The following is a 26,127-nucleotide window of genomic DNA, read 5'->3' on the forward strand; positions in this document are numbered from 1 at the left end:
AGCATCTCACCTGCACGGCTGCACCGCATGCGTTATCTGTTACTCAGATGCCATGCTCTGTGATTATGGGTTTCCATATCCCAGCATTGTAGCAACAGAAACACGGGGCACAACAAAAGAGGGCCACCTTGTTGTCTTCTAACAGTTAACTAGTCCAAACTGGGGTACATGGAAATGAAATCATCCACCAAATGGTATCGGCAACCGAAGGTACATCAGTACATGGCCATCCACAAACCAGGCAGCAAATCTAGCCACACTGCCAGTGCCCAGCAACTAAGAAAGTCATACACGGTAAACATCACTCAGCATGACTGGGAAACACGTGATGCCCGTTCATGCAGTTAGTGGTGTACAAGCTATGGCTTCACCAAAAGTCGGATAATATCTGAGACCTGCAGGAGAAGAAGTTGATTCTTTTCATGTTAGGGAAACCACAGCAGCAGGTCTTGGTAAGGTAAACGTTCTGGGAGGGTAACAGCATTGTCTAACCTCATCAAAGCCGGACTGCTGAAATCAAGCTGTGCCTGTAACAGCAGCTGCGTCCTGTGCCAATCCAATACAAACAGAGGAAGAAAAGAGCCAAATAAGCACCAATTGAAGGTGAAAGTTCTGAACAAAATCACGTGGACCATGAAAAAAATACCAGCTTCGAGCTGTCTTTGCCATTTTCCTGAGCTGATCCACTAGATGTATCTCCAAATCTGAAGAAGTTGTGAAGAGATGAGCTGGTTTCTAGGTTCAACAGAGAATAATCAGGAATGATATGACACTGTCTCATTCACTAACCTTGCTGCTCGGGCCTTTCTTTTTTCTTCTTCCGCCTTGTCAACATTTGTGCCCTGACCAAATCGTTCCAGACGGGCCTTTTTCTTAGCTTCCTCATCTGAAGAAGAGGATGAGGCAAGGCCAAACCTGGCAATTCCATCCATTCAACCAAGCATCAGTTCACTACTTGGGAGCATATGAAAAACCCAGAACAACATTACAGGATTTTCTAAGATTAACACACCTCTCAGCCCTGGACTTCTTCTTCTCTTCCTCCTTTACACTTGAAGATCCAGTCCCAAATCTTGTAGACAAGACAAGTGAAATGCACTTTACTTAGCAATTGTAATATATATCATCTGGAAAGTTGATCAGCCAAACAGGAATGATCAAAGTTTGGAGTATGCTCAAATGAACACAAAAGAGCAGAGGCTCTACTAAGCTTGGCCCTTGAGTGGATGAAAAATTGAAAAGTGAAGTTGTGCTTGGTTTTAAGTAGCAGCTCAACCTTATCTAGAACTTACATGAAACACGATTATATATCTGTATGAGACTACCTATAGTTTCAGTGTAAGAAACCCAAAAGTATACAGCGTATATTTAACATTGTATAATGATGTTACGCACGCCATATGAAATTAAGAGTTCAATAACACCACATCAACATTTTTATTACCTATATAATCTCTTACCACTTAAGTAACAAAACTAAGGGCCTTTTGGCACGGTCCCGTCAGCTCTGGCTTGCCATTCTCAGGTGAAGCTGGTTTTCCCTCTTGCTAATGAACTAGTAGCCAATGGATCTGTAGCAGGAGCCTGATCCCATGGAAACCATGCCAGACAGGCAACTAATCTAGCAAACTCGGATCTGACTATACTGAGGTTAGAGCATCAAACAAAAAGTTAAAAACTAGAAGTAGGCATGGCTCAAATCTACACACTTATGGTTTTGCATCTAACTGTCCACGATCTTGTATGGTCATCTAAAGACTGGGCACCGATGAATTAAACTAAGTACCTAAATCTTTTGAACTCCTAACTGCCTATCCTACACAACAAACACATAAACGGTGGGGATGCATATCTAGGGTGAAAATTCAATACACAGGCAGTATCAAGGGGACACATGACCTACAAAACTAGAAAGGCTGAAAGGTATCAACATCAAGTAACTTAGATATAAACTGCATGAAAAAATTAAAACAATAAAACATCATTCATGCAAGGACCTAGCTGCTAAGGTCCTGACACCTTATCGAATAATACAGCGCACAGAATTGCTGCAACATCACCCCCGCGTGCCTTGCAACATCGTGAATAACTGCAACCTCAGAAGAACACAGACAGAGAACTGAAATGTATGGAGCTAGACCTTGTCTATGTACTTTATAGTACCCTAAAAGCCTAAGCCTAAAGTGTTGGAGCTAGACCTCATCTAAGTACTTTAGTACTACCATAAAAGCCTACAGTGTTGCAATTCAATACACACCCAATGACCAAAACATGCATACTGCAATACCGCACATCTATTTTGTTAGGAGATTAGTGACATATTGTGCTTGAATAAACAATTCCCAACATGAACTTCGGGATTTGTTTAGGACTTAGGACAAATCCTCTAAAACCTAGGAAAGGGGATCCACAGAACACTTACCTCTCGGCGCGATTGCTGCGCTTTTCTTCCTCTGACATGACCACTGGCGTCCCAAACCGCTCCGCGCGGCGCATCTTCTTCTCCAGATCTGTAGCCCCGGCCGCCGCGGTTGCAGCAGCGGTAGGGTTTTGTGCCGGTGTTGAGGAAGCAGCGCTCGGAGCCGCCTCTCCGGCGGCTGCGGCCTCCGGCGCAGGAGCAGGCGCGGCGGTGTCCGCGGCCTTGGAGCTCTGAGTTGCCATCACCGACGGAGAGGGAGAGAGCTCGGCGGGGAGCTCGCGGTGACGAGAGATATTTCTTTTTTACCTTTGTGTGTGTGCGCGTCGCTGCTGCTCTTTCCTTTTTCCCTTTTCCTTTGTGGACTTGCCGTCGCTCGCGGCTCGCCTCTTTACGGGAACGGGGCCACGGGGGCTTTTGGTTTTGGGTTGGGAGATACGGAGTACGTAGGCCTTGTTTAGTTTTAAAAACTTTGCAAAATTTTTCAGATTCCCCGTCACATCGAATCTTTAGACGCATGCATGGAGTATTAAATATAGATAAAAATAAAAACTAATTGCATAGTTTGGTCGGAATTGACGAAACGAATCTTTTAAGTCTAGTTAGTTCATGATTGGATAATATTTGTCAAATACAAACGAAAGTGCTACAGTGCCTGTTTTGCAAAATTTTTTGGAACTAAACAAGGCCGTAGTACACATAGATGGGCCAAGGCCGTGGTTTGTGGCTTAACAAGTTACAATAATCGGCCCACGAGCGGACTGAAGGAGTTTGATAGGGATTTCCTATGTAAGTTCACCTCAAAGTCTAAAAACTTTTTAAGATTATCTTGCAGCACATACATAAAATATTAAATATAAATAAAAAAGATAACTAATTATATAATTTACTTGTAATTTACAAGGCAAATCTTTTGAATCTAGTTAGTCCATAGTTAGACAATAATTACCAAATAAAAATGAAAGTGCTACAGTACTCAAAATTTTTCACCTCCTCAACTAAATAAGGCCTAAGTCTCCTCAATCCCTCGAGTAGAACCGAACAAGAACTGAATGTGCACTCCGTCAGCAGAAACACGCACCCAAAATACTTATATACAGGATATAGCCTTAGTTAACTATAACCGTTTTTAGTTTGTCCACATTCGGACATAAGGCTGAAGCATCTTGCAATCGGAATCGTCCAAATCCAACCCAATTAAAGCAACTATATACGTTCGGTACGTCCCTGACTCACTGGCCAGCGACACCTATGTTCTGGACTCATTTGAGGACGTCCAAGAAGAAGCTAGCATTGTTGCGGCTGTTGCCGTCGAAAGAGAAAAAGAAAGGGCGAAAAATGAGAAGGCCCTTGCAATCGTTCGACCTATGATGTATAAAATTTGGTTCCCTAGTTTTCCTGAATTGCATGAATGATTTAAAAGTTCACATGATGTAATTGGTTACATGCAGTTTAGTTCGTTCAAACAAAAAGAGACAATGTACTGAAATGCATTGCATCTTCATAAATTTCCTTCTCTACTTGCAGCCTTACTGGAAGTTGACCGATTCTCTCCAATGTTCCCTTTTTCATATGCGGAATTGCATAATGCTGCCCTCCTTTTTCACGCATAATCTCTCTCATGCATGCTTGTAGTGTGAGGAACACACGGTTTGCCCTGTCCACCGGGTATTCTAGATAGGCTTTAATCACATTAGCCTCAATGTCTTGGATGTTTGATGGAGATGACTTTTCGAACAATGCTTGCAAGGCTGCAAAAAAACCTAGATCCAAAATATTAAGATCTGGAGAATTAGGTGGCTGACACATCAACCTTATATCCCACCCATCTGCTTGTGCAACTTTGCAAAACTCTGGATCATCAACTGCAACATGAGTCTTCGCGTTGTCTTGTTGAATAAATATTGGTAGCCCTCGTTCCTCAGCAGGCCATTTTTCTTTGATGGCAGGAAGGACCTTTTCGATTAGAAACTGAGGGATTACTCCCTCGTCACCGATGTCATGGCCTTGAGCTCCAACGTTCCTGTATTCAACGAACATGCAAGTAGAGTAACCAAGCTAAGTAGAGTTGTTGTATACGTACTGGTAAAACGAAAAAATTAGTAGAACAAAATTAAACATCATACCTCTCGGCCTATTGGGACTTTTTCTCTTGGCCGGCTCCAGTTTAGTGAAGGGAAAAATTCCTAGTTTACCATCAAATGTGCATACACCATTCTCAAACCTTGGGCGAGCTGTCACACGGTCACACCTAGAAACATCACCTTTTCAATGAAATTTTTGCTCTTCACGTGTCTCCGAGGGATCTGTTCGCCCGGCGCCAAGTAATATATTTGGTTTTTCTTTGTCCGATAGAACCATTTCTCATCTATGTAAATGACGTTGTACAAAGATTTAAATGTCGGGTCATCTGGTAAGCTAAGGCTGTCAAGCATTTGTGTGCAAAATCGCACACGTTCCTTCATGTTTTGTTCAGTTAAGGTGAACTTTATGGCATTTGTATGGCGCCTAAACTTTCCTTCTTTTAGACGCCTATGCAATGTGCTCCTTGACATATGCAAGGCATTGGCTAGGTCACGGATAGTATGACGCTGTCTAAGTGGCACATCTTTGATGATATCTGGGTTAAACGGAAGTTTTTTACTGCCACAATTTTTTTTCTTATTGGAATTGAAAGCTGAAATTCCACCACCAGTTTTTCCATCCCGCCATACGCGCTGGACAACTCTCAACGGCACCCCCATATCACTAGCAACAGATTTCGTCACCCCCTCCTTCAACATGCCTGGAGCTGATCTCTCCAAGCACATCGCATACAAGATTCTTTTTATATCAGGAGGGTAGTAGCGCCTCCTTTTGATATTTGCAGGAGTGCCTACATGGTTTGCATGCAGAAATAAAACTTCGGCTCATTTTAAAAATCACATAGCGATGCATGCATGCCGCAATGGAGTACCTGAGTCGAATGCCACAAAATCAGCCACGTCGCCAGCATCTGCTTCTTCAACATGCTGCATGGACTCTTCTTCTACTTGCTGCACGGGCTCCCCTTGTTCAACCACGACGTCTCCATGGACTGCTTCGCCATCAGCAGTGTTGCCATCACCTTCATATTCACCTTCGTCGTTATCGTCGTCGTCGTCGTCATCTGTATCATTGTTTCTTTGCCACTAAGTACACACCTCGCAAAATGAAAACATATAGAAAAAGAAAAAAATATCCGTGACTAACCTTCGTTGCCGGAGTCCCAAACATAATCGTAGTCCAAATCTTCGGCGTTTCCCTCAAACTCTCCGAGCTCATCCCAGTTGATAGGCTCATTCAAATCTACACCGGGCATGGTGTTGAACCGAGAAGCAAGATTAGAGAAAGGAATGTGCTGTCCGCTGTGCACTGCCTATTCATAGGAGCACAATGCCGAAATTTTCACTGTAACGCGCCAAATTATTTAGGCGCCAGCAGCTGAAAAAATTAGCGCGGCTGTACATGCATGCCGAAAAAATTTAGCTGGCCGCGCGGGTGATTTGCATCTGCATGCAGGCGTCAAGAAAAAATGCGCGCGACTAGCATGGAAGCGGAAACAATTGAGTAGTCCGCGGGCCCAGGTTGCATGCATGCATGGACGGGAGATGAAAGGGAAATTTCGGTTGAGCCGCGCGCTCGGTTTAACGGCGCGGGACGAAGCGCCGTCTCGGGACGGTTATTTCAAGATGGAAACGAAGTGGTGGTTTCTCAGAGCACGCGGTAATTATTACGTTCCTTGATCTCCGTGATTTTTGAGTCGCGCCTAGTATCCTGAGACGGAGGGAGTAGTAACAAAGAACAAGAGTACGTCTAGTAATATAGCCATCCATTTGTTAGTGCCATCCCATTTATTAATAGAGCCATCCTCAATTATTGCTTACCCCCTCTGTTTAAATAAATGTCGTTATATGTTATTCGTGCTGATCAAATTTACTTAAATTTGACTAGATTTATAAAAAATATTAGAATATTTGTATCTTCAAATAAGCTTATTAGAAAAATAGATTCAATGATCTATTTAATGATATTAATTATGTGCTATAAATATTGATATTTTCTTGTATATATTTAGTCAAAGCTAAAAGTGTTTGACTTTTTAGTAAGTGAAAATGATAGTTATTTTAGGACCGAGGGGACATATCATATACGGGTGTCTATTACCTTGGTCATCCTTTTTATATTTCATCTGTACTATTCTATTCGATATTATGGCCTTGTTTAGTTTACCCAAAAAACCAAAAAGTTTTCAAGATTACCCGTCACATCAAATCTTGTAGCACATGCATGAAGCATTAAATATAGATAAAAACAAAAACTAATTACACAATTTACCTATAAATTACGAGACGAATCTTTTGATCCTAGTTAGTTCATGATTAGACAATATTTGTCACAAATAAACAAAAGTGCTACAGTAGCGAAATTCAAAAAAAATTCGCATCTAAACGAGGCCAAAAGAGCTTGTATAGGCGTACACACGTTTATCATACTTGCTCTAGTTTATACGAATATTAGCTCATTCGTTGGGGGGAAATAAATAGGAGTATATAAACATATATAGATCATCTGCTGCTGCTCCTATATATGAAACGCCAAACGCGTAGCTAGTGGCACACACAGGCAGCACAGCAGTCCAGTCGAGTCCCGCCAGCACGCGAACCGAGCATACTTGCTAGCTGACTGTGGGAGTGTTGAGTGATAGAGTCCACTCGATGTCGATGCACGCACAGGTGACGGCGGCGGCGGACTGGACGTGGTGGATCGGCCTCCTCGTCGGCGCCGTTCCGCTGCTCGTTCTCGCTGTACGACACGACGGTGGATGCCAGCAACGACTTGATGAGCGGGCTGATGGAGATGGAAGACGAGCAAGGGAAGAAGCTCTGCGACGACGAGATAGTTGACAACATCGTCTCCCTTGTCGTCGCGGGCTACGAGTCCACTGCCAATGCCATTATGTGGGCGGCCTATCACCTAGCCAAATCTCCCCATGCTCTTCACAAGCTGAGGGTAAGTTATTTTTTTGCGGCACTGCTTATGCAAATGCAGCTATATATACATCACCGTCAAAAGTCAAAACCAGAAGTGTAACTAATTAGCACCGCATGCAAATTTATCAAACTACCCCACGCGTTACTGCAGGTATTACGAAGATTTTGAAATGAAATTGAAGAGATGATATAGATAGTTTGTGATTAAGAGTTTGGAAGTTAGAATGATATGGCCACTAGTGAAAGACGATGTAGATACCTAGTGGGGGATGATACAGATGACTTGCATGTTGAGATAGACTTCTAGTAGGGATTAGCTTTATAAGAGCGACTCCAAGAGACTCTCTAAATTCTTCCTAAATGCTAGGAATAGAGATTTTGGTGAAAGATTACCCTCTAACAGCTTGTCTAAATGGTTATGCAAATATAGTCATCTTCTATTCCAGATTTTCCGCTAGCCAAAAATAGAAGAGGAGAATGGTTCTCTAGAACGCACACGAGAAATAGAAAAGTTGTTGGAGAGTAAAGAAATATAGAAAGCAATTTTTATGAAAATAGTTCTCTAAATTATAATTTAAAAAGTGGGATTTGCAATGACTCTTGGAGATGCTCTAGGAGATATAGATTAAATAATTGGACCTCAGTGCCCAGTTTCTTGAATAGCCTAGTGATTATTCAAGAATTGTAATCCAAGTGGAATGATACGTGAAGTATAATTGTAGTATAGTATATAGTATAGCACGGTATCTATCTATAAGACTTTCTCTATCTCTGGAAACTTCAACTCCTAGAATCCGTGCTGGTTAAACTTTTTTTAACTTTGACCAACTTTATAGAAAATAGCATCAATATATATAACATAAAATAAGTATCTTATGAAAATATATTCTATGATAAATCTAATTGTATTAATTTGGTAATATAAATCTTAGCGTTTTTTTCTATAAATCTGGTCAAAATTTTAAAAGTTTGACTTAGAACAACTCTAGAAGTTGCAGCTTTCAGAAATAGAGGGAGTACATATACATATAAGTGCAGTTATACCTATGACGATGTTTATCTAAACTTGGCAACTTGCACATGTCAGGAGGAGAACAACGCTGTAAATAGAGACAAGAATGGTGGCTTCATTTCCTAGCATGAAGTATACTGCCGAGGTACATAACTACATATGCATATCACAAGCCACACAGTACGTCCCAACTATATAGAGGGGCTGTTTAGTTGGTAATTTTTTTTTGGTTTTTGCTACTATAATACTTTCATTTATATTTGACATAAGTTGTTTAATTATGGATTAATTAGGCTCAAAAGATTCGTCTCGTAATAAACTACAGGTGAACTGTATAATTAGTTATTTTCTTATATATATATTTACTCCTCCATACATATGCCGCAAGATTCGATGTGACGATAAATTTTAAAAACTTTGCATTTTTTTTTCAGAAACTAAGCAGCCCCACAACAAGTGCCGCTTTTGAACTAGCTCAAGGATATGGACCTGCATGCAATTTATTCCGAGCCCTTCAATTCGTCGTCTTTCGCAGCTGGTATAGAAGAAACAATTCTAGTAGCCAAGGTAGCTCCGATTAAGGATGAAAACAGTCGGAAACGGTCGAAAAACTCCTAAATTGTTTTCTATTTTTACATTTAAAATACGAAAACGAAAACGAAAACGGTAAAGTCGGACACGAAAACGAATGCGAACTTACGAAATATCAAGAATTTCGAAAACGAACCAATTCAAGCGGATTTATGTCGAACACGGTCGATATACGAAAACTCAATACGAAATACCGATGGGTAGTACCAAGTGCATAACTAAGTATATACACGATCAAGTTTAAGTGCATATAATAATTAAAAAGTGCATGATTCTTGGTCTTAGGTATTTAATACAATAGCCCACACATAAATAAGAACAAGCAATTAATAGCTAGCAGGAACATAGCTAGCCACTAGTAGAAAGAAAACAGATGCATGGTGAGTACTCTGTAATTGGGCTGTGTGACCGTGTAGTTGACTAAATTCGGTTTAAACCAAATTTTGAATTCGAAATATTTCAAATTAAAAGTAGAAAAGTAGAAAACGGTCGAAAAATGTCTAAACCGTTTTCTACTTTTACATTTGAAATACGAAACATCTAATATACGAAAGCGAAAACGGTAAAGTCGGACAAGAAAATACGAATTCGATCGGATCCAATATAGAAAGCGGTTCGGTTCGGTTCGGGATATTTCTGTTCGGTTTTCATCCTTAGCTCCGATGGTCCATCGCGTGGCACTTATTAGGCTTTGTTTAATTTACCCCAAAAATCAAAAACTTTTTAAGATTTTTCATAACATCGAATCTTGCGGCACATGCATAAAGCATCAAATATAGATGAAAACAAAAACTAATTGCACAGTTTGTCTGTAAAATCGCGAGACGAATCTTTTAAACCTATTTTTTTATTATTAGACAATATTTATCAAATAAAAATGAAAATGCTACCGTATCTATTTCCTAATTCTTTTTTAAACTAAACAAGGCCTTAGAGATGTCGAGTACAGAGGCAATTATATTAAGCAGTCACTTTTATATACTAATTTAGTACTAGGACTTCTCACTATATACTCTAGAATGAAGAATTAATGGACAAGCCAATTTGTTATACGATTCCTAAAGCGTGGAGGGTCGTGGTGTGGCTGCGCTCCTTGCATACCGACGCCAACTACTATGATGATGAGATGACCCACTCAGCTTCAACCGAGACAGATGGGACGTACTCCTTCGTCTCTTTTTAATTGTCGCTTACGTTTCCCGAAAAACAACTACCGGTAATTATATATTAAAAAGTATTAATATTTATAATACATAATTAGTATCATTAGAAAGATCTTTGAATCTAGTTTTTTAACAAATTTATTTGGAGATACAAATGTTACATGTATTTTCTACAAATCGAGTCAAATTTGTGGCACGCACACCAACAGCGACAATTAAAAAGGGACAGAGGGAGTAAGTACTAAGTTCATTCAGGACAGGAGTACTCTGATGCTTTTTCGTTAATTCCCTTACTATTAGGGCCTTAGAGATCAGAGGTTCAGAGTGTATGACTGCATACACAAAGCTAAGCCAGCTCATATATAGTACTGTCGTCAAGTGTCGATTGGGACTTTGCACTGACGATTCAACATCCAACATTATTACTGATGATCACTTTATCAGAAACCGCCAAAGCCAGGCACGTACCAAGTATTCGGTGGAGGGCCTAGGATCTGCGCTGGGAACATGTTGGCAAGGCTGCAGCTCACTATCACATGCTCCATCATCTAGCTGTTGGATACAAGTAATAATTAATTATCTAAATAACATAGTGCAAATTTATCGTTTTCTTTTCTCATATCTGTCCTAGGCTCCTAGCTAGATAGCACGTCCTACACTACTAGTGTAAATAGAGCTTGTTAAGTTATTACACTGAAAATTTCAAGTTTGAATAATCTTTCGATTAATCCTGTTGTCGGCTTCAACTCTTTCAGATGGGAGCTGCTTAATCCTAAGGGCACTCCCAATACTGACTCTATCATAGAGTCTAAAGTTATTTATTACCTCGAACAATGTGGACTTAGAGTTTACCTCGAACAATGTGGACTTAGAGTTTAAATAAGGGCACTCCCAATGCAAGACTCTATCACAGAGTCCAAAATAATTAATTACATATTATTTATGATATTTTGCTGATGTGGCACCATATTTATTGAAAAAAGAGATAGAAAAAATAAGACTCCAAATCTTATTTAGACTCCAAGTCCACATTGTTCGAGGTAATAAATAACTTTAGACTCTATGATAGAGTCTGCATTGTGAGTGCCCTAAGACTTGGAGTCTTATTTTTTCTACTTCTTTCTTCAATAAATATGTTGTCACATCAGTAAAATATCATAAATAATATGTGATTAATTGTCTTGGACTCTGTGATAGAGTCTTACATTGTGAATGCTCTAACGCTGAGATCTGGTACCTTCCCCACTCGAAACCGGTAGATGGGGCCGTCATGTCATTTAGCAATAGCAAATTGAACTCTGTTTAACATGCGGGGAAGAACGAAGTGCTCGACCGTGTCCAGATCAAAGAACAAATGTCGACAGCACGTTGCAATTTGCGTATATGCTACATTTGACTGTACATGTGTACAAGTAGTCCAGCAGGCAACAGTGCAAGGATTGGTCAGAATTCAGAAGTCATGCCCCTGCTACATGTACTGCTTATATTACCTCCCTCATCCCGTGTGATGCGCTCTGTACGTGGATCAACTGCATTATATATGTATTATTTTATAATAATGTAATATACTCCGGAGATCAACTTATTGACGCCTCTACAGATCTTTGCCGTAGTAGACTAGTAGTGTCCCTCACAATCAGCAAGGGTTTCACGCAATGCAATCCTTGCTCCCTGCAGTTATCTTCGACATGACTTCATCAGTTAGGTCATAGATGACGACATGCAAGCACCTGAACAGGGGCAATACAGATTGATCAATCAAGCATCACAGAGAGGCAAAGATGACCCAATCGATTACGTCATCTAGCTCTTCAACTCCAACAATAAGCAGGTCCTGACAAGTGGGGTGCCACCGCAACTTAGCAGCCAGCGTCGCTCAAGTCTAAAGCGATCACTAAAACACCACTAGTCCATCCACTCGTATAAATACCTGGGCCGATCACGATCATCTCACCACCGCACTCGCGCGCCCACCCCCACCGATCGCGCCGCCAATCAACCACTGCCGCTGCCGCCGGCGTCGCGTCTCCAACACGTCCCTCCCCGACCCAGTCCCATCCCATCGACATGGCCGCAGCCGCAGGACCCTCCGCCGGGTGGGTGATCGATCGGTCGTCGTCGTCGTACGCTGTGCTGTGATTGCCGTTTTGTGCGCGTCCCAAGCTAATGGAATCGAACGCATGTGTCTGTGTGCAGCTCTGTGGCGGAGACGCTCCCGCCGGCCCTCGGCTCCACCTCCCAGCCACCTCCTGTCTTCGATGGCACCACCAGGCAAATCACCATATACTATACTATTCCATACCATGCTTCCTCTGTTTTTTCCCCCACAAGAAAAGAAAACTTAGGCTCTGATCAGACGGTAGTGACTTTTCCTTTTTAATTTGCTGGCGTGATTGTAGGCTGTACATTTGCTACTTCTGCCCGTTCGCTCAGCGCGCCTGGGTTACCAGGAACTTCAAGGTTCTGCTACTTTCGGTTTTATTGCCTTTGCACAAGTGAAAATTTACTGCAAAACCTAATAATAACCTTATTTCCTTTGATTTCCATCTTCAGGGTTTGCAGGACAAGATGGAGCTGGTGGCCATTGATCTGCAGGACAAACCAGCTTGGTACAAGGAGAAGGTTTACCCACAGGGCACGGTATGTTGGGTCTACAGTTGTACCTGTCCACCATCTTGAGCTTGAGCATCTTCTTCGTGAACACTTTAGCTAGACAACATCTGTTTCCCGGTAGGTGCCTTCCCTGGAGCACGACAACGAGGTCAGGGGCGAGAGCCTGGACCTGATCAAGTACATCGACAGCAACTTCGACGGCCCTACCCTGCTCCCAGAGGTACCTACCACCTTCAGACTTCAGTGCAGCCGAACACTTGCAACGGAGCGGCGATTTTTGGTCGTCTCAGAGCAGACTGAGGATGTGTATGTGTTGGTTTCCTGTAGGATGCTGCAAAGAGGCAGTTCGCTGATGAGCTGATCGCGCATGCCAATGCGTTCACCAAGGCCCTCTACTCGCCCTTGATGGCCCACGCAGCCGTGTCAGATGAAGTTGGTAAGACCGTTGCTTAGACTGAAAGGATTGCAATTTGGATTCATTGACACAACTCAAACTAGATGTTTCATCATCAGTTGCTGACACAGCTCAAACTGTATGTTCCATCATCAGTTGCTGCTCTGGATAAACTCGAAGCTGAGCTGTCGAAGTTCAACGACGGCCCGTTCTTCCTAGGCCAGTTTAGCTTGGTAATTCAATGCATTTCCGGCCTGAAATGTGGTTTGCTTTTTCTCCTTTCATTTGGATTGCCCAGATTTTTTACTCTTTCTAATGCTCGATTTCCTTTCAGGCGGATATAGCCTATGTTACAATTTTGGAAAGGGTTCAGATATACTATTCTCATCTTAGGAACTATGACATCACCAAAGGCAGGCCAAACCTTGAGAAATTCATTGAGGAGATGAACAAGATCGAAGCATATACGCAGACTAAAAAGGATCCTCTGTTTTTGCTTGATCTTGCCAAGAATCATCTTAAGGTTAGATGCTATAGATGCCTGGGTGTTTACTTCCTCTTTCATCTAAAAAATTCTGGATTTTGGTCCATTATTTTGCATAATGGAACTAAACATCATACAATTTTTTAAGCAAAAAGATGACTATTTTCCATTTTGAAAAAAGAAGTTTAAAAAAGCCTCAAGAGGTCATAATGAGAGCAATAAATTTTGTATTTTAGATGAAACTAAACATAACTCAGAAAATTTAGCATTTTGTATTCAATCATTTCAAAGTAGTTGATATTTTGTATTTTTCATTCTATGGGGGAACTAAATATGCTATACTGAAAGTACGGTGAGTTTCTTTTCTTTTCTTTTTATCTGCCAATCGGTACCAACAAGGTTGCTGTAACTTTTCCAGATTGCCTGAAGACGTGACAGAGCGGCATTAGTCCGTTGATAGGAGACAAATCACTCACCAGTGTCAATTTGATCAATAAAATACGGCATGCTATATATAAGGGTTGTTTTGTGTTATTGATAATATACTGTACTACTGTTCAGTTACTGTACTGTATTTCTTAGGTATGTCAAGTGCAGTGTAAGCTTTTATTATTTTGAATTCCATTATTGCAAAAATAGAAAGACAAAAAAAATTTACGCGTCGAACAGAGTACTTTGTGTCGTCCAAAATCCGGCATTGTGCTGCTACTATGTGCTTGGCCGCTGGCTGCTTCGGCGATCTCAAGTCTCGCGAACGGCAAGAACACAGGAAAATACAGATATTCGCAAGCATATAGATATTATATTATTGTAACACTTTATCAAAAATAACTCAGTTTTAATATCAAATCCAAAGGTACAATAGATGACAAAAAAACTAATCTTAAGTTTGGTTGGGTTTTTGAACTTGCTTTTGTAAAGCCAACCAAATGAGTAAAAAGCCACACCTGTTTTAGACCAAAAGCAGCTTCTGCTATAGTACAAAACTCAAAGCATCTTCACCCTTCCTTTCAGTTTCTTTTAAGGTAAAAATTTACCCACCTGCCATTGGTTATGAAACATACCGTTTCGTTTTATGTTTTCGCGAGCCTTGTTTTTCCTTTCGAGCGTCTTCATCCTCGCATCCGACCCCGGCTCCGGTGACTTCGCCCTATGGAGGGTGCAGCTCCGGCGACTTCATCCAGCGCGATCCCCGACCCGGTGAGCTCCCCCCTGCAAGTTCCATCACCGTCATGCCCTCTACTAGGGAGTGTGACCTCGCATCCGACGAGCTCCCTCTCTTGCGAGCTCCACCACCACCGCGTCCTCAGCTCCACCAGTGAGCTCTGTCCCCTGCGCAGTGGACCTCCACCACCACCGCGTCCTCAGCTCCACCAGTGAGTTCTGTCCCCTGCGCAGTGGACCTCCACCACCACCGCGTCCTCAGCTCCACCAGTGAGTTCTATCCCCTGCGCAGTGGACCTCCACCACCGTCGCGCCCTCCAACGGTGAGCTCCCTCCCCTATGAGCACAACCTCCACTACTGCCGCGAGCGGTGAGCACGAGCAGTTCCTCCCCGTGCAACACTGGAAGAAGAGGAAAGAGGATGACAAGCGGACTCTGGCTTGTAAGTGAGAGCGGTGTTTTAGAAAGCCATAGCTGTTGAGCCAAAGGGACTTTAAACTTTCACACAACTACTTTTCCGAAGCTACTTTTCAAAGAGTCACAGCTCACGGTCCAACCAAACAGGGCCTAAGTCTCAATCTTAACTCAACTTCACAATCAATCTCGATAAACTTTGTCTTTATTGTTTTGTCATGGATAATTCTTATAAGGAACAAAATCAGAGTTTCTTCACTACAAACGATCAAGTGTCTGCCAATCCTATCAACAGGAGGTAGACTACAGAGGATTCAACTAATCTATAAGAGTCACCTTCATGTGTTACCACCGATCCCGAAAAATAGGAGACATTCACAAGTAAACTTAATCTAAGCACCACACTTACACTACGAATACTATTTCAATCAAGGAGCTACCAAGACCAAAACACTCAAAAAAGAGTAATAAACTTGAATAATATGAACAATTTGTTTACTTAAGTTAAAAGTCGATTACTAGAGAATTTCATAAGCAAGCTCCAAAAGAACTTGATCCCATAGAGTGCAAGTTGTAGAGGTAGCACAGAGAGGCTAGAACTCCTCTAAAACTCTTCTCTCTCAGTCTATCTCTCTATCTCTAATACAACATTAGATCCTATGGAGGACTAATCTTCTCTCGATTGTTGGTCTAGATCCTTGTGGAAATATGAATTAGGATTTCTGACTCTTCAGCTCTCAGGATCTGACTTGGCTCCAGAGAGAGGTGCAGACCTGTATATATAGTCCGGGAGGTTGACCGTGAATGCTTCGATCAAACCAACTTAAAGACGACGATGAAGAGATATTTCAGAAGACAACTAACATCAAGGCCCACAAGAGGCCGGGCGACCTAGGGTAGAGCTGGCCGACCTCACCTGTCAGGGACTAAGGGCCCCCTTTGTGGGGAGTCTCGTGGAGTCTTCTACAATCCTCTTACATAGTTGTCACGAAATTATCCCGTGATCTCTTTTGATAATTAAATCATTCTTAGTGGTTTTCTAATTAAATCCTGTTGTAAACATAAATTCACCAAAATTTATGAAAACTGTCACTTTAAACCTTATATTCTATAATATTAATCCATTTTAATTATTTATGCAAGGAATGTCGACGTTCTTATAACTACCGTCAACAAGTGTGCACAGCCTGCGGCCTGCGCTGCCTCCCCGCCTGCGAGTGCATGCAGGCGCGCCGCACAGCACCCGCCGGCCGTAGCCGCCGCATGTCATCGTGATGTCATGACATGTCATATACTCTTTTTCCCCTTGGAAATAAAACCAGAAATACATGAATGCATTTATTTAGGCCTTGTTTAGTTCCAAAAAATTTTGCAAAATTTTTTAGATTCTCCGTCACATCGAATCTTTAGACGCATGCATGGAGTATTAAATATAGACGAAAATAAAAACTAATTGCATAGTTTGGTCGGAATTGACGAGACGAATCTTTTGAGCCTAGTTAGTCCATGATTGGACAATATTTGTCAAATACAAACGAAAGTGCTACAGTGCCTGTTTTGCAAAAATTTTTGGAACTAAACAAGGCCTTATCCCCGACCCACTGACCCAGCATAGCAGACACCAGTTTGAACTCTAGCCCTGTCATTTTACGAATACATAGGCTTTGTTTTCGCAAAATTTTTCGTTTTTTGGGTACTGTAGCATTTCGTTTTTATTTGACAAACATTGTCCAATCACGGAGTAACTAGGCTCAAAAGATTCATCTCACAAATTACAGATAAACTGTGCAATTAGTTTTTATTTTCGTCTATATTTAATACTCCATGCATGCGACCAAAGATTCGATGTGACGGAAAATCTTGAAAATTTTTACGAACTAAACAAAGCCCTTACTCGAATAAATAGCTTATGAGAAGATTTATTTGTTCTATCTAGATGCGTTTGGTAGAACTCTAGATCCTCGTATAAACATTTTACCAGATTTTCTTTAGAAACATTTCATATAACGAAATAAAATCACTTTGCGAAACCATTTTACTGTTAGGATTGGGTTCTAATCCAAGAAAAATTATAAATGAAAAAAATATTCTTCAAAAAATCTAGAATTTTTAGCGGGCATAGAACAACTAAAATACAATTTATTTTAATTTATGTACTTCAAACGTTATTAATTAGAAGAATAAAATTACTAGTGACTGTGAGACAAGAGACGTACGGTGACTATCAAGAATCAGTGTGAAACCACCCTTTTCTGGTTCGAGAGTTCCTCAAGGAAACAGGGACGTTTCAACGGTGAAACGATTCGCTGAAAAGAATCGAAATGGATCCCCTCGGTGTAACATCCAAAAAATTCGCATTCAAAAATCACTCGCATTAAAAATTATTTTCAAAATATATTTCAGAAACTATAAAATAATTTGAGCTCTATAGTATCTCCATCTAATCCATCCATATTTATTTTTCGCGCACAAATAATAGCAAGTACCAGCAAGCTTACATGCGAGAAAACATAGCAGTGCACCTACACGAATATATATCTCATGCATGCATGCAGGACATGCCACCGACCATTTGCATGCACCTGCATGCAAGGACACGGTGATTAGGCACCGTCCATTTGCATGCAACGTGCATGCAAATGGGACATCGTCCTTTGCATGAAAATTAGGCACCGTCCACCGTCCTGTCGTCCTGTGTAGCCATGCACTACAGTAGCAATTCTAATGGCCACGAGCTGAGCACTCTGGCCTATAAAAAGGCACTCTCGGGTGCTCACTCTCACCACCCGAGAAACACGTTCACTCACTCACTCACTCACTCACTCACTCACTCACTCACTCACTCACTCACTCACTCACTCGCTCGCTCGCTCTCACTTCGCGTATACCGTATACGGCCATACGCACAAGCCGAGCTCGACTGTCGTCGCAAGACGAGGTGAGCAGCTCATGAGCATCTCCTTGCTCTTCTCTGTCTTTCTGTAGTATTTTTCTGTATTTTTCCATGTATTTGTCTGTACCGGTTCACTGCCAAGAACTCCACGAATAGAACCATGACATACAGAAGAGTTCTAATGACCCCTGCTAATTTCTCTCTAACCATGCATGTGTGGGCCAAGCATTAACTCCAAATAGTACATGCATGCATGCAACATGCACTACCAGCCAAACAAATGCCCACGTGAAGCATCCATTCCTTAATCATCGTTAGCCTTTTTCGCATGATTAAATTCCGACCATTTCACAAATGCCACATGCTAACTCTGATTTTAATAATTCTTTTTCCTAAATTCATCTAAAATCATGATCTACCTCCCATATTAATTTTATAATTTTTGGAGCTCATTTGAATTTATATGATTATTTATCTGTGCCTGTTGTCTGTGTCGTTCGTCACGTATTTTAGCTGACGGAGTGAACGAGCCGGAAAACGAGAACGTTGGAGACGAGTACCGCGAGTTTGACGCCGAGGACTCGGACTGTCAGCAAGAGTTTGCTGAGGACGCCGACGGAGGCAAGTCCAACCGATCCCCTTTGATGCATATTGATCCTATTTTTAAACACAACCCGTAGAAGCCGTTTTAAATATTGCATGTACGATATATGTACGAAGTATTTTTGCTGCTTAGTTAAAACCTGTTGAATAGCCATCCTTGAATTGATATTACCCGGTAATTGTCTTGTTCGAACCTAGGAACAAATAATATGCTACGACAGAAATATTATTATTTAGTATGCTTAGGACTTGTTACTCATCCTGGATACTCATCGCTATATTTTCCCAAATATAATGATTTTAAAAGTAAAAGGTGTGAGTGGTGAAAATAAATTGTGGGTATTGTGAAAGGGTTAATGAACAAGTTACAGATGTGATTACTATGGAGATGGGGCGGATGGGATCTCTTTTGGGGATGCCCTGGTGTTGTGGCTTATACCTTGCGGGGTTAAGCGTGAAGATATCCGCCTTGTCTCGATTAAGGACTGAGTTGATGATTCATCTTGCCTAACTCATTTATCGTACAACCACTCGCCTTGCATGGGAAAGGCTTAGTCTAAATCCCTCTAGTTAGTATGGCAATCACCTGGAGGCAGGTGTGCAACGGGACACTAAGTGATGTATGTGAAATTGTGGAATTGTATGAAAAGAGCTTTGTGAATTATTGTGGTATCATGAGATGTGGCCTTAGTGTTCCCGTGGTGAGCGCCATTACTTAGCTATGGAGGGTAATGACTTTGATGGATCTGTGCTTGCACGACGGTGTAAGTTATGGTATCCTACTTGTGGGAAAAGTGTACAACCTCTGCAGAGTGTAAATCTATCTGGATAGCCGTGTCCGCGGTCTCGGACGGGTTATGGTTCGGTTTCAACAACTAGATGGATTGGGATGAGTGAAAACATGAGAGCGAGTGTGATTTTGGAAATAAATGGTTGACTGCCATTGTGTTGTGGGAACAAGGGTTCAACAACACTTAAAATTGTGATCAAACCCCCATTTTTTTAGAAATACTATCATATGTGGAAAAAGAGGTCTTTTACAACAGTATTTGTGAAATGAAACCTTGCATGTGTAAAAAGATAGCTTTATGCAAATAGAACTAAGCCTCATCCTTGATTTATCCATATGCATATATACTGTTATCCCCTTCAGTAGGGTAAAGTTGGATTTGCTGAGTACTTTGTACTCACCCTTGCTTTATTAAACAGAGGAAGATCCGGACTTCGATCCCGAAGTGGCGTTCGAGTAAGGTCGTGTCTGCACCCAACTAAGCCTGTGGCATTGGGACTCGTCAGATGTTCGATGGCGATATCGTTTGTTTCTGGGTCCTTTGGACCTATGTTGTATTTTGGTGTCTTATTATTATAGCGTGCCTTCATTGTCCACGCTTATCGAGACTACTGTGCTGAAACTTATCTGATGTAATAAATGTGTTACTAGCCTCCTGGGACTAGTATTGTATCACATTTGAGTTCCTGGTTTACCAGGGGCGCTTCACTCGGCCAAACGCACCCCAAGATAAAACATAAAACACAATTAGGGGTACAACTCTCAATATACATGCCCAAATTTTTATATTCAGATGTAAATATTTAACATTTTTTCCCGAAAAAAAATTAACAGTTTAAGTTGCCAGCCAAATCTCTCAGTTTTACCATTTCTCTTTGTATAAACATCAAAGAACCTGTTGGCTATAGTTGCCATGTATCTGAATGCACATGTACACACCTCTTTTCTTTGCATTTCTAATGAATTATTTTTTCGACAAGCATATAATGAAAGTACACATATAAAAATAAGTCATGTAACCACAAACCGAAGATAACATGGACACGATCATATTGGACAATCAAAAGGATGCGGCAAGGCCGCACCTTTGTTTCTAGTCTTGATCATGAAAGCATTATACATCCCTCGTTAGGATCACAAGATTTAACTCTGGTCATGTTGTAAAGGTGTGAAACAAACTGTTAAAGGATAAATTTGAGTGATCAAACCAATCTAAAAACCTGTTCTATTCCAGGTTTTAGAACTTGCTCGGTTGCTAAAAGTTGGCTCGTCTCGGCAAGGATAGTAGTTAGGTAGGTTTACAAACTCTTACTTTGTCCAGGAACCTAGCTCGCCTCAGCAAGGATTTCATTATCGATGTAGAAGAGCCAAATAGTCTCGCCTGTGAAAAATAGGTTAAGTTTTTTTTTTACGCTTCATAGGTTAAGTTATTCATCAGCTTCCCCTTTCTTTCTCCAATCAAGGTTATCTCTATTTTGCTGGATGAGGCTAGAGATAGATGAGACAATATTAGCAAAGGTTCCAAGTGTGCCCCTAGTATCCTGTCTAGCTTGTTCCTCTCGCCTAACCAAGCAAGAGCTTATATGCTCATAGAAACCTAGGACAAGTTTAATCTCCTTAACTTTTTGTTGAGCTTATATGCTCGAACAAGACACGTTCAATCTCTTCAACTTCTTGCTTCGTGAGGTAGGAGAAGGTTCAGCAAAAGAAGCCCCTAAACCGTAAACAAAACAAAACAAAACAAAACCTATGGCCCAAGCTCTCGAAAGAACGAGATGACCAGAGATGATTAGGAATGGCTGTACGTGTCTACTAGTAAATGTTGATTGAGATAGTATGTGAGCCCCAGTTCGCTTCTGCTAGCTTCAGTTCGCTTCTATTACCTTATGCTCGTAAGCAGACAGGCATAAAAACGGATCAGATACGGATGAATGGTATTAATACTGTATTTTTTTTCATATTTCTGATTAGATTTAAATTCAAATACATAAGATACGATTAGATTTTGACATCATAAATATATATATTTTAAGTATTTAAATATAAATAAAATATTTGAACTCGGATGAAACCCTCTAAACGAATTTGGTCTTAAATATAATCAGAAAATATCTATATCATTTTCATCTCAGTAAAAAGACTCATAATGTTTTTTTTACAAGTCCTCCTACCAAATCCTGAAACCTCCGCCGGGCCCGAAGCACAGCCAGGCACAGAGAGAAAATCGCACCTGCACCGCGTTGGCGCCCAAGTGCGGCCGGCCCAGCCAGGATGGCTGGGGACCCTGTCATCTAATCAGTCCGTCACACGATTCACGAATTGACCACTCGCCTGTCGCCTCCCATGAATTCGCTCGCTTTCCCTGGCTGCCCGTCACCACTGACGCCCGCCTCCACCGCCCCCGGCCTCCATCCCATCCCATCGCCGCGTATAAAGATTCGCTTCCAGCGACTAGAAGATGCAGCTCATCACCACCTCCGCGCTCGAAGCTCCGCCTCCTCCCGAACCCGTACCGTCGCCATGGCATCCGGCTTGCCTGTAAGGTGAGCACTGAGCAGAACCAAGCGGCAGAACGGGATGCTATCTCTGTCCGCTCTCGCCGTTGAGATTCTTGATCTATAATTCCCCCCCATATTAATATGATTCTTCGTTGAATTTTCTGTGACGGGAGATTCTTTATTGAGGTTTTTTAATGGAACAATTTCTTCCTCCCGTGCATGCAGCTCCAAGGAAGTGCTGCCGTCTCCCCTGACCTCCGCCTCCGAGCCCCCTCCCCTCTTCGATGGCACTACCAAGTAGGTTCTCGACCTATCAATTGCAAATATTCACTTGTGCAGATCAGGATCTAGAAGTTAACCCCTTTGAGTTTCGTGAAGGTTGTACGTTGCCTATTATTGCCCGTTCGCGCAGCGCGCTTGGATTGCCAGGAACTACAAGGTGCCACCAGCCCACCATCACCATCAGCATCACCACTGTTCTTTGCTATGTTGAAGCGGTTCTCTTTTATGGTCTCTCCCTGAAAAGGAAAACTGAAACGTTTTCTGTTCCTCGTCGTTTGTCCAGGGTTTGCAGGATAAGATTAAGATTGTCGCCATCGATCTTGCTGACAGGCCAGCATGGTACAAGGAGAAGGTTTATCCAGAAAACAAGGTGTGTTTGATTATTCTGCTATCCCCCTAAGGACCTTTCATGTTCAGATTCTCCAAGGTTCATGGATACTTTGTTTTATGTTTTCCTTTCATGTATGATTTACCCTTTGTTTTCGTTCCCCGCAGGTGCCTTCTCTGGAACACAACAACCAGGTGAAAGGAGAGAGCTTGGATTTGGTTAAGTACATTGACAGCAACTTCGAAGGTCCATCGTTGCTCCCTGAGGTACATAAGATTGCCATCAATGTAGCGCTTGAAAAAAAAAAGTTTTTCAGGCTGGTTAACCTCTGGACTCTGGATTCTTCACAGGATCCTGCAAAGAAGCAGTTCGCTGAGGAGCTGCTTGCATATACTGATGCATTTAACAAAGCATTATACTCATCTTTACTCAGCAAGGAAGATGTGTCTGAGGAAACTGGTAACAAAACTAGTTCGCATGTTTGATTTGTTTGAAAAGGCCTTATTTTTAATAACATGCTAATTGTATCATGCATTGTCTTTTACATCAGTTGCTGCTTTGGATAAAATAGAAGACGCCCTGGGGAAATTTAATGACGGCCCGTTCTTCCTTGGTCAGTTCAGTTTGGTATGTCACTGAACACTAGGAATCATTCTCCCTGGAGCATGGTTCAAAATCAAATCTCTATTAGAAAGAGTTCATATGAATGTGGGCTTATGTGGTTTTGTCATGATGCGTAATTTCATTATTACAGGTGGACATTGCATATGTACCATTCATCGAGAGGTTTCAGATATTCTATTCCAACATAAAAAACTATGATATCACAAAGGGCAGACCCAACCTTCAGAAGTTCATTGAGGTAATTCAGACTGATGGACATTAAATAGGCTAAAGCTTTATGTTTGTAGTGCATTCACTCACATTGTTTGAAATGATCCTTTTATCCTAATGACCAGGCTGCATAGCCAAAGCAAACCAGTTCTCTTGATAATGCTTTGTTGAGGAGAAATTTTAAATCATGGATTGGTATATTTCAGGAAGTGAACAAGATCGATGCATATACGCAGACTAAACTGGACCCAGATTTTTTACTTGAGCAGACAAAGAAGCGGCTTGGGGTATGATATTTCTTAATTTTTCTGCCTTGATTGATCTATTTGATAAGCTAATTTCAAAACATTTGACCATCATTTTAACCTCCAGATTGCTTAAAGCTTGTGACCAAGGATGAATCTCTCGCCAGAAGTACAAGCATAGTAGATTGAGACTAGTTTAGTCGTTTGTGTGCTTGAATAATGATGAATATCACAGTTATGGTTTTCAGTGAGGCATGGTCTTCTATATTGGTTGTGCTTCTGAAATAAATTAGTTGTCACTATATAAAAGGATCATTTGGTAATGTGTTGATGTCACTGGTTGTGCTTCTGAAAATAAACTAGTTGTCACTGTATAAAAGGATCATTTGGTAATGTGTTGATGTCACTGTATATGAGTGGGTGGGGAGAGAGAGAGAGAGAGAGAGAGAGAGAATGATATGCAGTGTGTTCTGTCAAATGTTGCTGAATTCAATGGATCAGTATTCGTCTCATTACCAATATTCTGCTTGTGCCGTTAGTCATAAAGAAAATTATCAAGTGAGGCCTTGTTTATCATATTGAATGTGTTGGAAGAAGAAATTTTTTAGATATCACATTGAATGTGTCGGAAGGATGTTGGGAGAGATTTTTAGATGCTAATAGAAAAACAAATTACATAGCTCGTTTGGAAACTGCGAGATGCATTATTAAACCTAATTAATCCATCATTATCACATGTAGTTACTGTAGCAATTATGATTAATCATGGACTAATTAGGCTTAAAAGATTCGTCTCGCAATTTATAACCAAACTGTATAATTAGTTTTTTTGTCTATATTTAATGCTCTATACATATGTCGACTCAATAAGATGGTGAAATATTTTCGGTGAAAAACATGGGTCCAAATATATAATGATGTCCACAAAGGATCATTAGCGGACTTGTCCGTGTTTGCATTTGTTTCTCAGCTTTTCATACTGAAAAAGCAGAAGTTGTGCCACGAACGAAAATGCAATTCAGTAGCTTGTACTAAGCTTGTTCGCTTGACTTATCAGCTGAATTTATCAGTCATTCAGCAGTATTTTTCTCTCGCAATAAATTAGTGAGTAGTACTTTCTGCCATAACTTAACAATATTCATCTAGTTACTTTCTTGAAGTATACAACTAGTTGAATGTGTGAGAGCGAACGAGATTGTGACCAATCCGGCTGTTAATTGAAGATCGAGAAGACTCAAGATGACAGGGAAAGAAGAGAAAACGAGATGGCAAGGAAAGAATAATGGAATCCAAGGGAAAAAAAGAGGCTCAATTATGCAAGTGTTAAGATACTAACAAAATGATTGATGTTCTGCTAAGGATCAGTATCAAGAAGATTTTAATAACTTTCTGATCAAATTTCTCATTGTTTTTTTATTAAATGTGCTATACACATACTCCCCCGGCCGACAAGAGAAATTTTGTTTTTATCAAAAGTGTCTGCAGCTTGATATTTCCAGCTCCAAGCTGCTCTGGGCTCCCTAATCTTGATGGGGGTGTTTGGCATTTTAAAAAGAAGTATAGCAAAAATTTGTTTTTATCTTGTTTCTTTCTTAAGAATAGATTCTTCTTTAAATACGTTTGTAATCTTTTGTGCATATATGATTCTTTAGTCAAAATTTAGTAAATCACTGAGACTAAACTCTATATGTTGCTTGTGTTCTTCCCAACTTTGAAAGTTTGAATTTGAGCCACCTTTGAAGCTAATCAAGAAGCTCACTTAAAAGACTTTTGGGAAAACTAAGCTAAAAGTTACTCTCTCCGTTCTAAGTTATAAGTTATAAGACTTCGCTTTATTAGATACATAGCTTTTACTATGCACTTAGATATACACTATATCTAGATGTATATAAAAAATAATGTATCTAGAAAAGCTAAATATCTTATAATTTAAAATAAAGAAATTATAAAGCATATAACAAAAAGCATCGGGCTGATTGGGATAAATTGATTGTATGTGGTATCGATTACTGAACCCCCATGTGCATTCTTTTTTTATCTTGCATGGACAATGCTAAGATACATCCTTTACCTTTAATAAGGTAATATTTTAAATTAATCTGAGCTATTAATTTTTTAAATTTTAGAAAAACAAAATTAATCCATCTAGCTAGATTCCTCTAACGACGGGAGGAGAATATCGTGGAGAATCTTCTTCTCCATGAAAAGATCCACAGTGATCCCCCTAATCACGCGAGACAAGCCATGCCGTTTAATCTAGCCGACGAATTAAAATGACCAAAATATCTATTTTTATGGGTTATATATATATATATATATATATATATATATATATGGTAAATTTTTTCTACTCCCAGCTATATGTACGTGTGTGTTCTCTCCTCCTCCACA

General features: G+C 40.8%; 4 protein-coding genes across 4 annotated transcripts; 2 read left to right on the plus strand and 2 right to left on the minus strand.

Moving 5' to 3' along the window:
* On the minus strand, positions 54 to 2,804 carry LOC8084894 (protein MODIFIER OF SNC1 11). Its single transcript, XM_002468015.2, has 6 exons — positions 2,423 to 2,804; positions 1,013 to 1,072; positions 790 to 915; positions 647 to 704; positions 493 to 546; positions 54 to 395 (listed from the first exon to the last, which is right to left on the minus strand). The coding sequence occupies exons 1-5, from the start codon at positions 2,659 to 2,661 to the stop codon at positions 517 to 519; spliced, it is 513 nt and encodes a 170-aa protein (XP_002468060.1). The 5' UTR covers positions 2,662 to 2,804; the 3' UTR covers positions 54 to 395; positions 493 to 516.
* On the minus strand, positions 5,338 to 7,347 carry LOC110432489. The gene is made up of 3 exons (XM_021452981.1): positions 7,189 to 7,347; positions 5,648 to 5,813; positions 5,338 to 5,564 (listed from the first exon to the last, which is right to left on the minus strand). Exons 1-3 carry the CDS (start codon positions 7,345 to 7,347, stop codon positions 5,338 to 5,340), a joined length of 552 nt encoding a protein of 183 aa, XP_021308656.1.
* On the plus strand, positions 12,131 to 14,353 carry LOC8084895 (protein IN2-1). Its single transcript, XM_002465397.2, has 9 exons — positions 12,131 to 12,290; positions 12,391 to 12,465; positions 12,594 to 12,654; positions 12,748 to 12,834; positions 12,929 to 13,027; positions 13,135 to 13,243; positions 13,358 to 13,434; positions 13,536 to 13,724; positions 14,104 to 14,353. Exons 1-9 carry the CDS (start codon positions 12,262 to 12,264, stop codon positions 14,110 to 14,112), a joined length of 735 nt encoding a protein of 244 aa, XP_002465442.1. The 5' UTR covers positions 12,131 to 12,261; the 3' UTR covers positions 14,113 to 14,353.
* On the plus strand, positions 21,860 to 24,257 carry LOC110431693 (protein IN2-1 homolog B-like). Its single transcript, XM_021451053.1, has 10 exons — positions 21,860 to 22,092; positions 22,273 to 22,344; positions 22,426 to 22,486; positions 22,613 to 22,699; positions 22,825 to 22,923; positions 23,008 to 23,116; positions 23,208 to 23,284; positions 23,412 to 23,519; positions 23,698 to 23,778; positions 23,864 to 24,257. Exons 1-10 carry the CDS (start codon positions 21,893 to 21,895, stop codon positions 23,870 to 23,872), a joined length of 903 nt encoding a protein of 300 aa, XP_021306728.1. The 5' UTR covers positions 21,860 to 21,892; the 3' UTR covers positions 23,873 to 24,257.

Source organism: Sorghum bicolor, chromosome 1, assembly GCF_000003195.3.
Source record: "Sorghum bicolor cultivar BTx623 chromosome 1, Sorghum_bicolor_NCBIv3, whole genome shotgun sequence".
NCBI lineage: Eukaryota > Viridiplantae > Streptophyta > Magnoliopsida > Poales > Poaceae > Sorghum > Sorghum bicolor.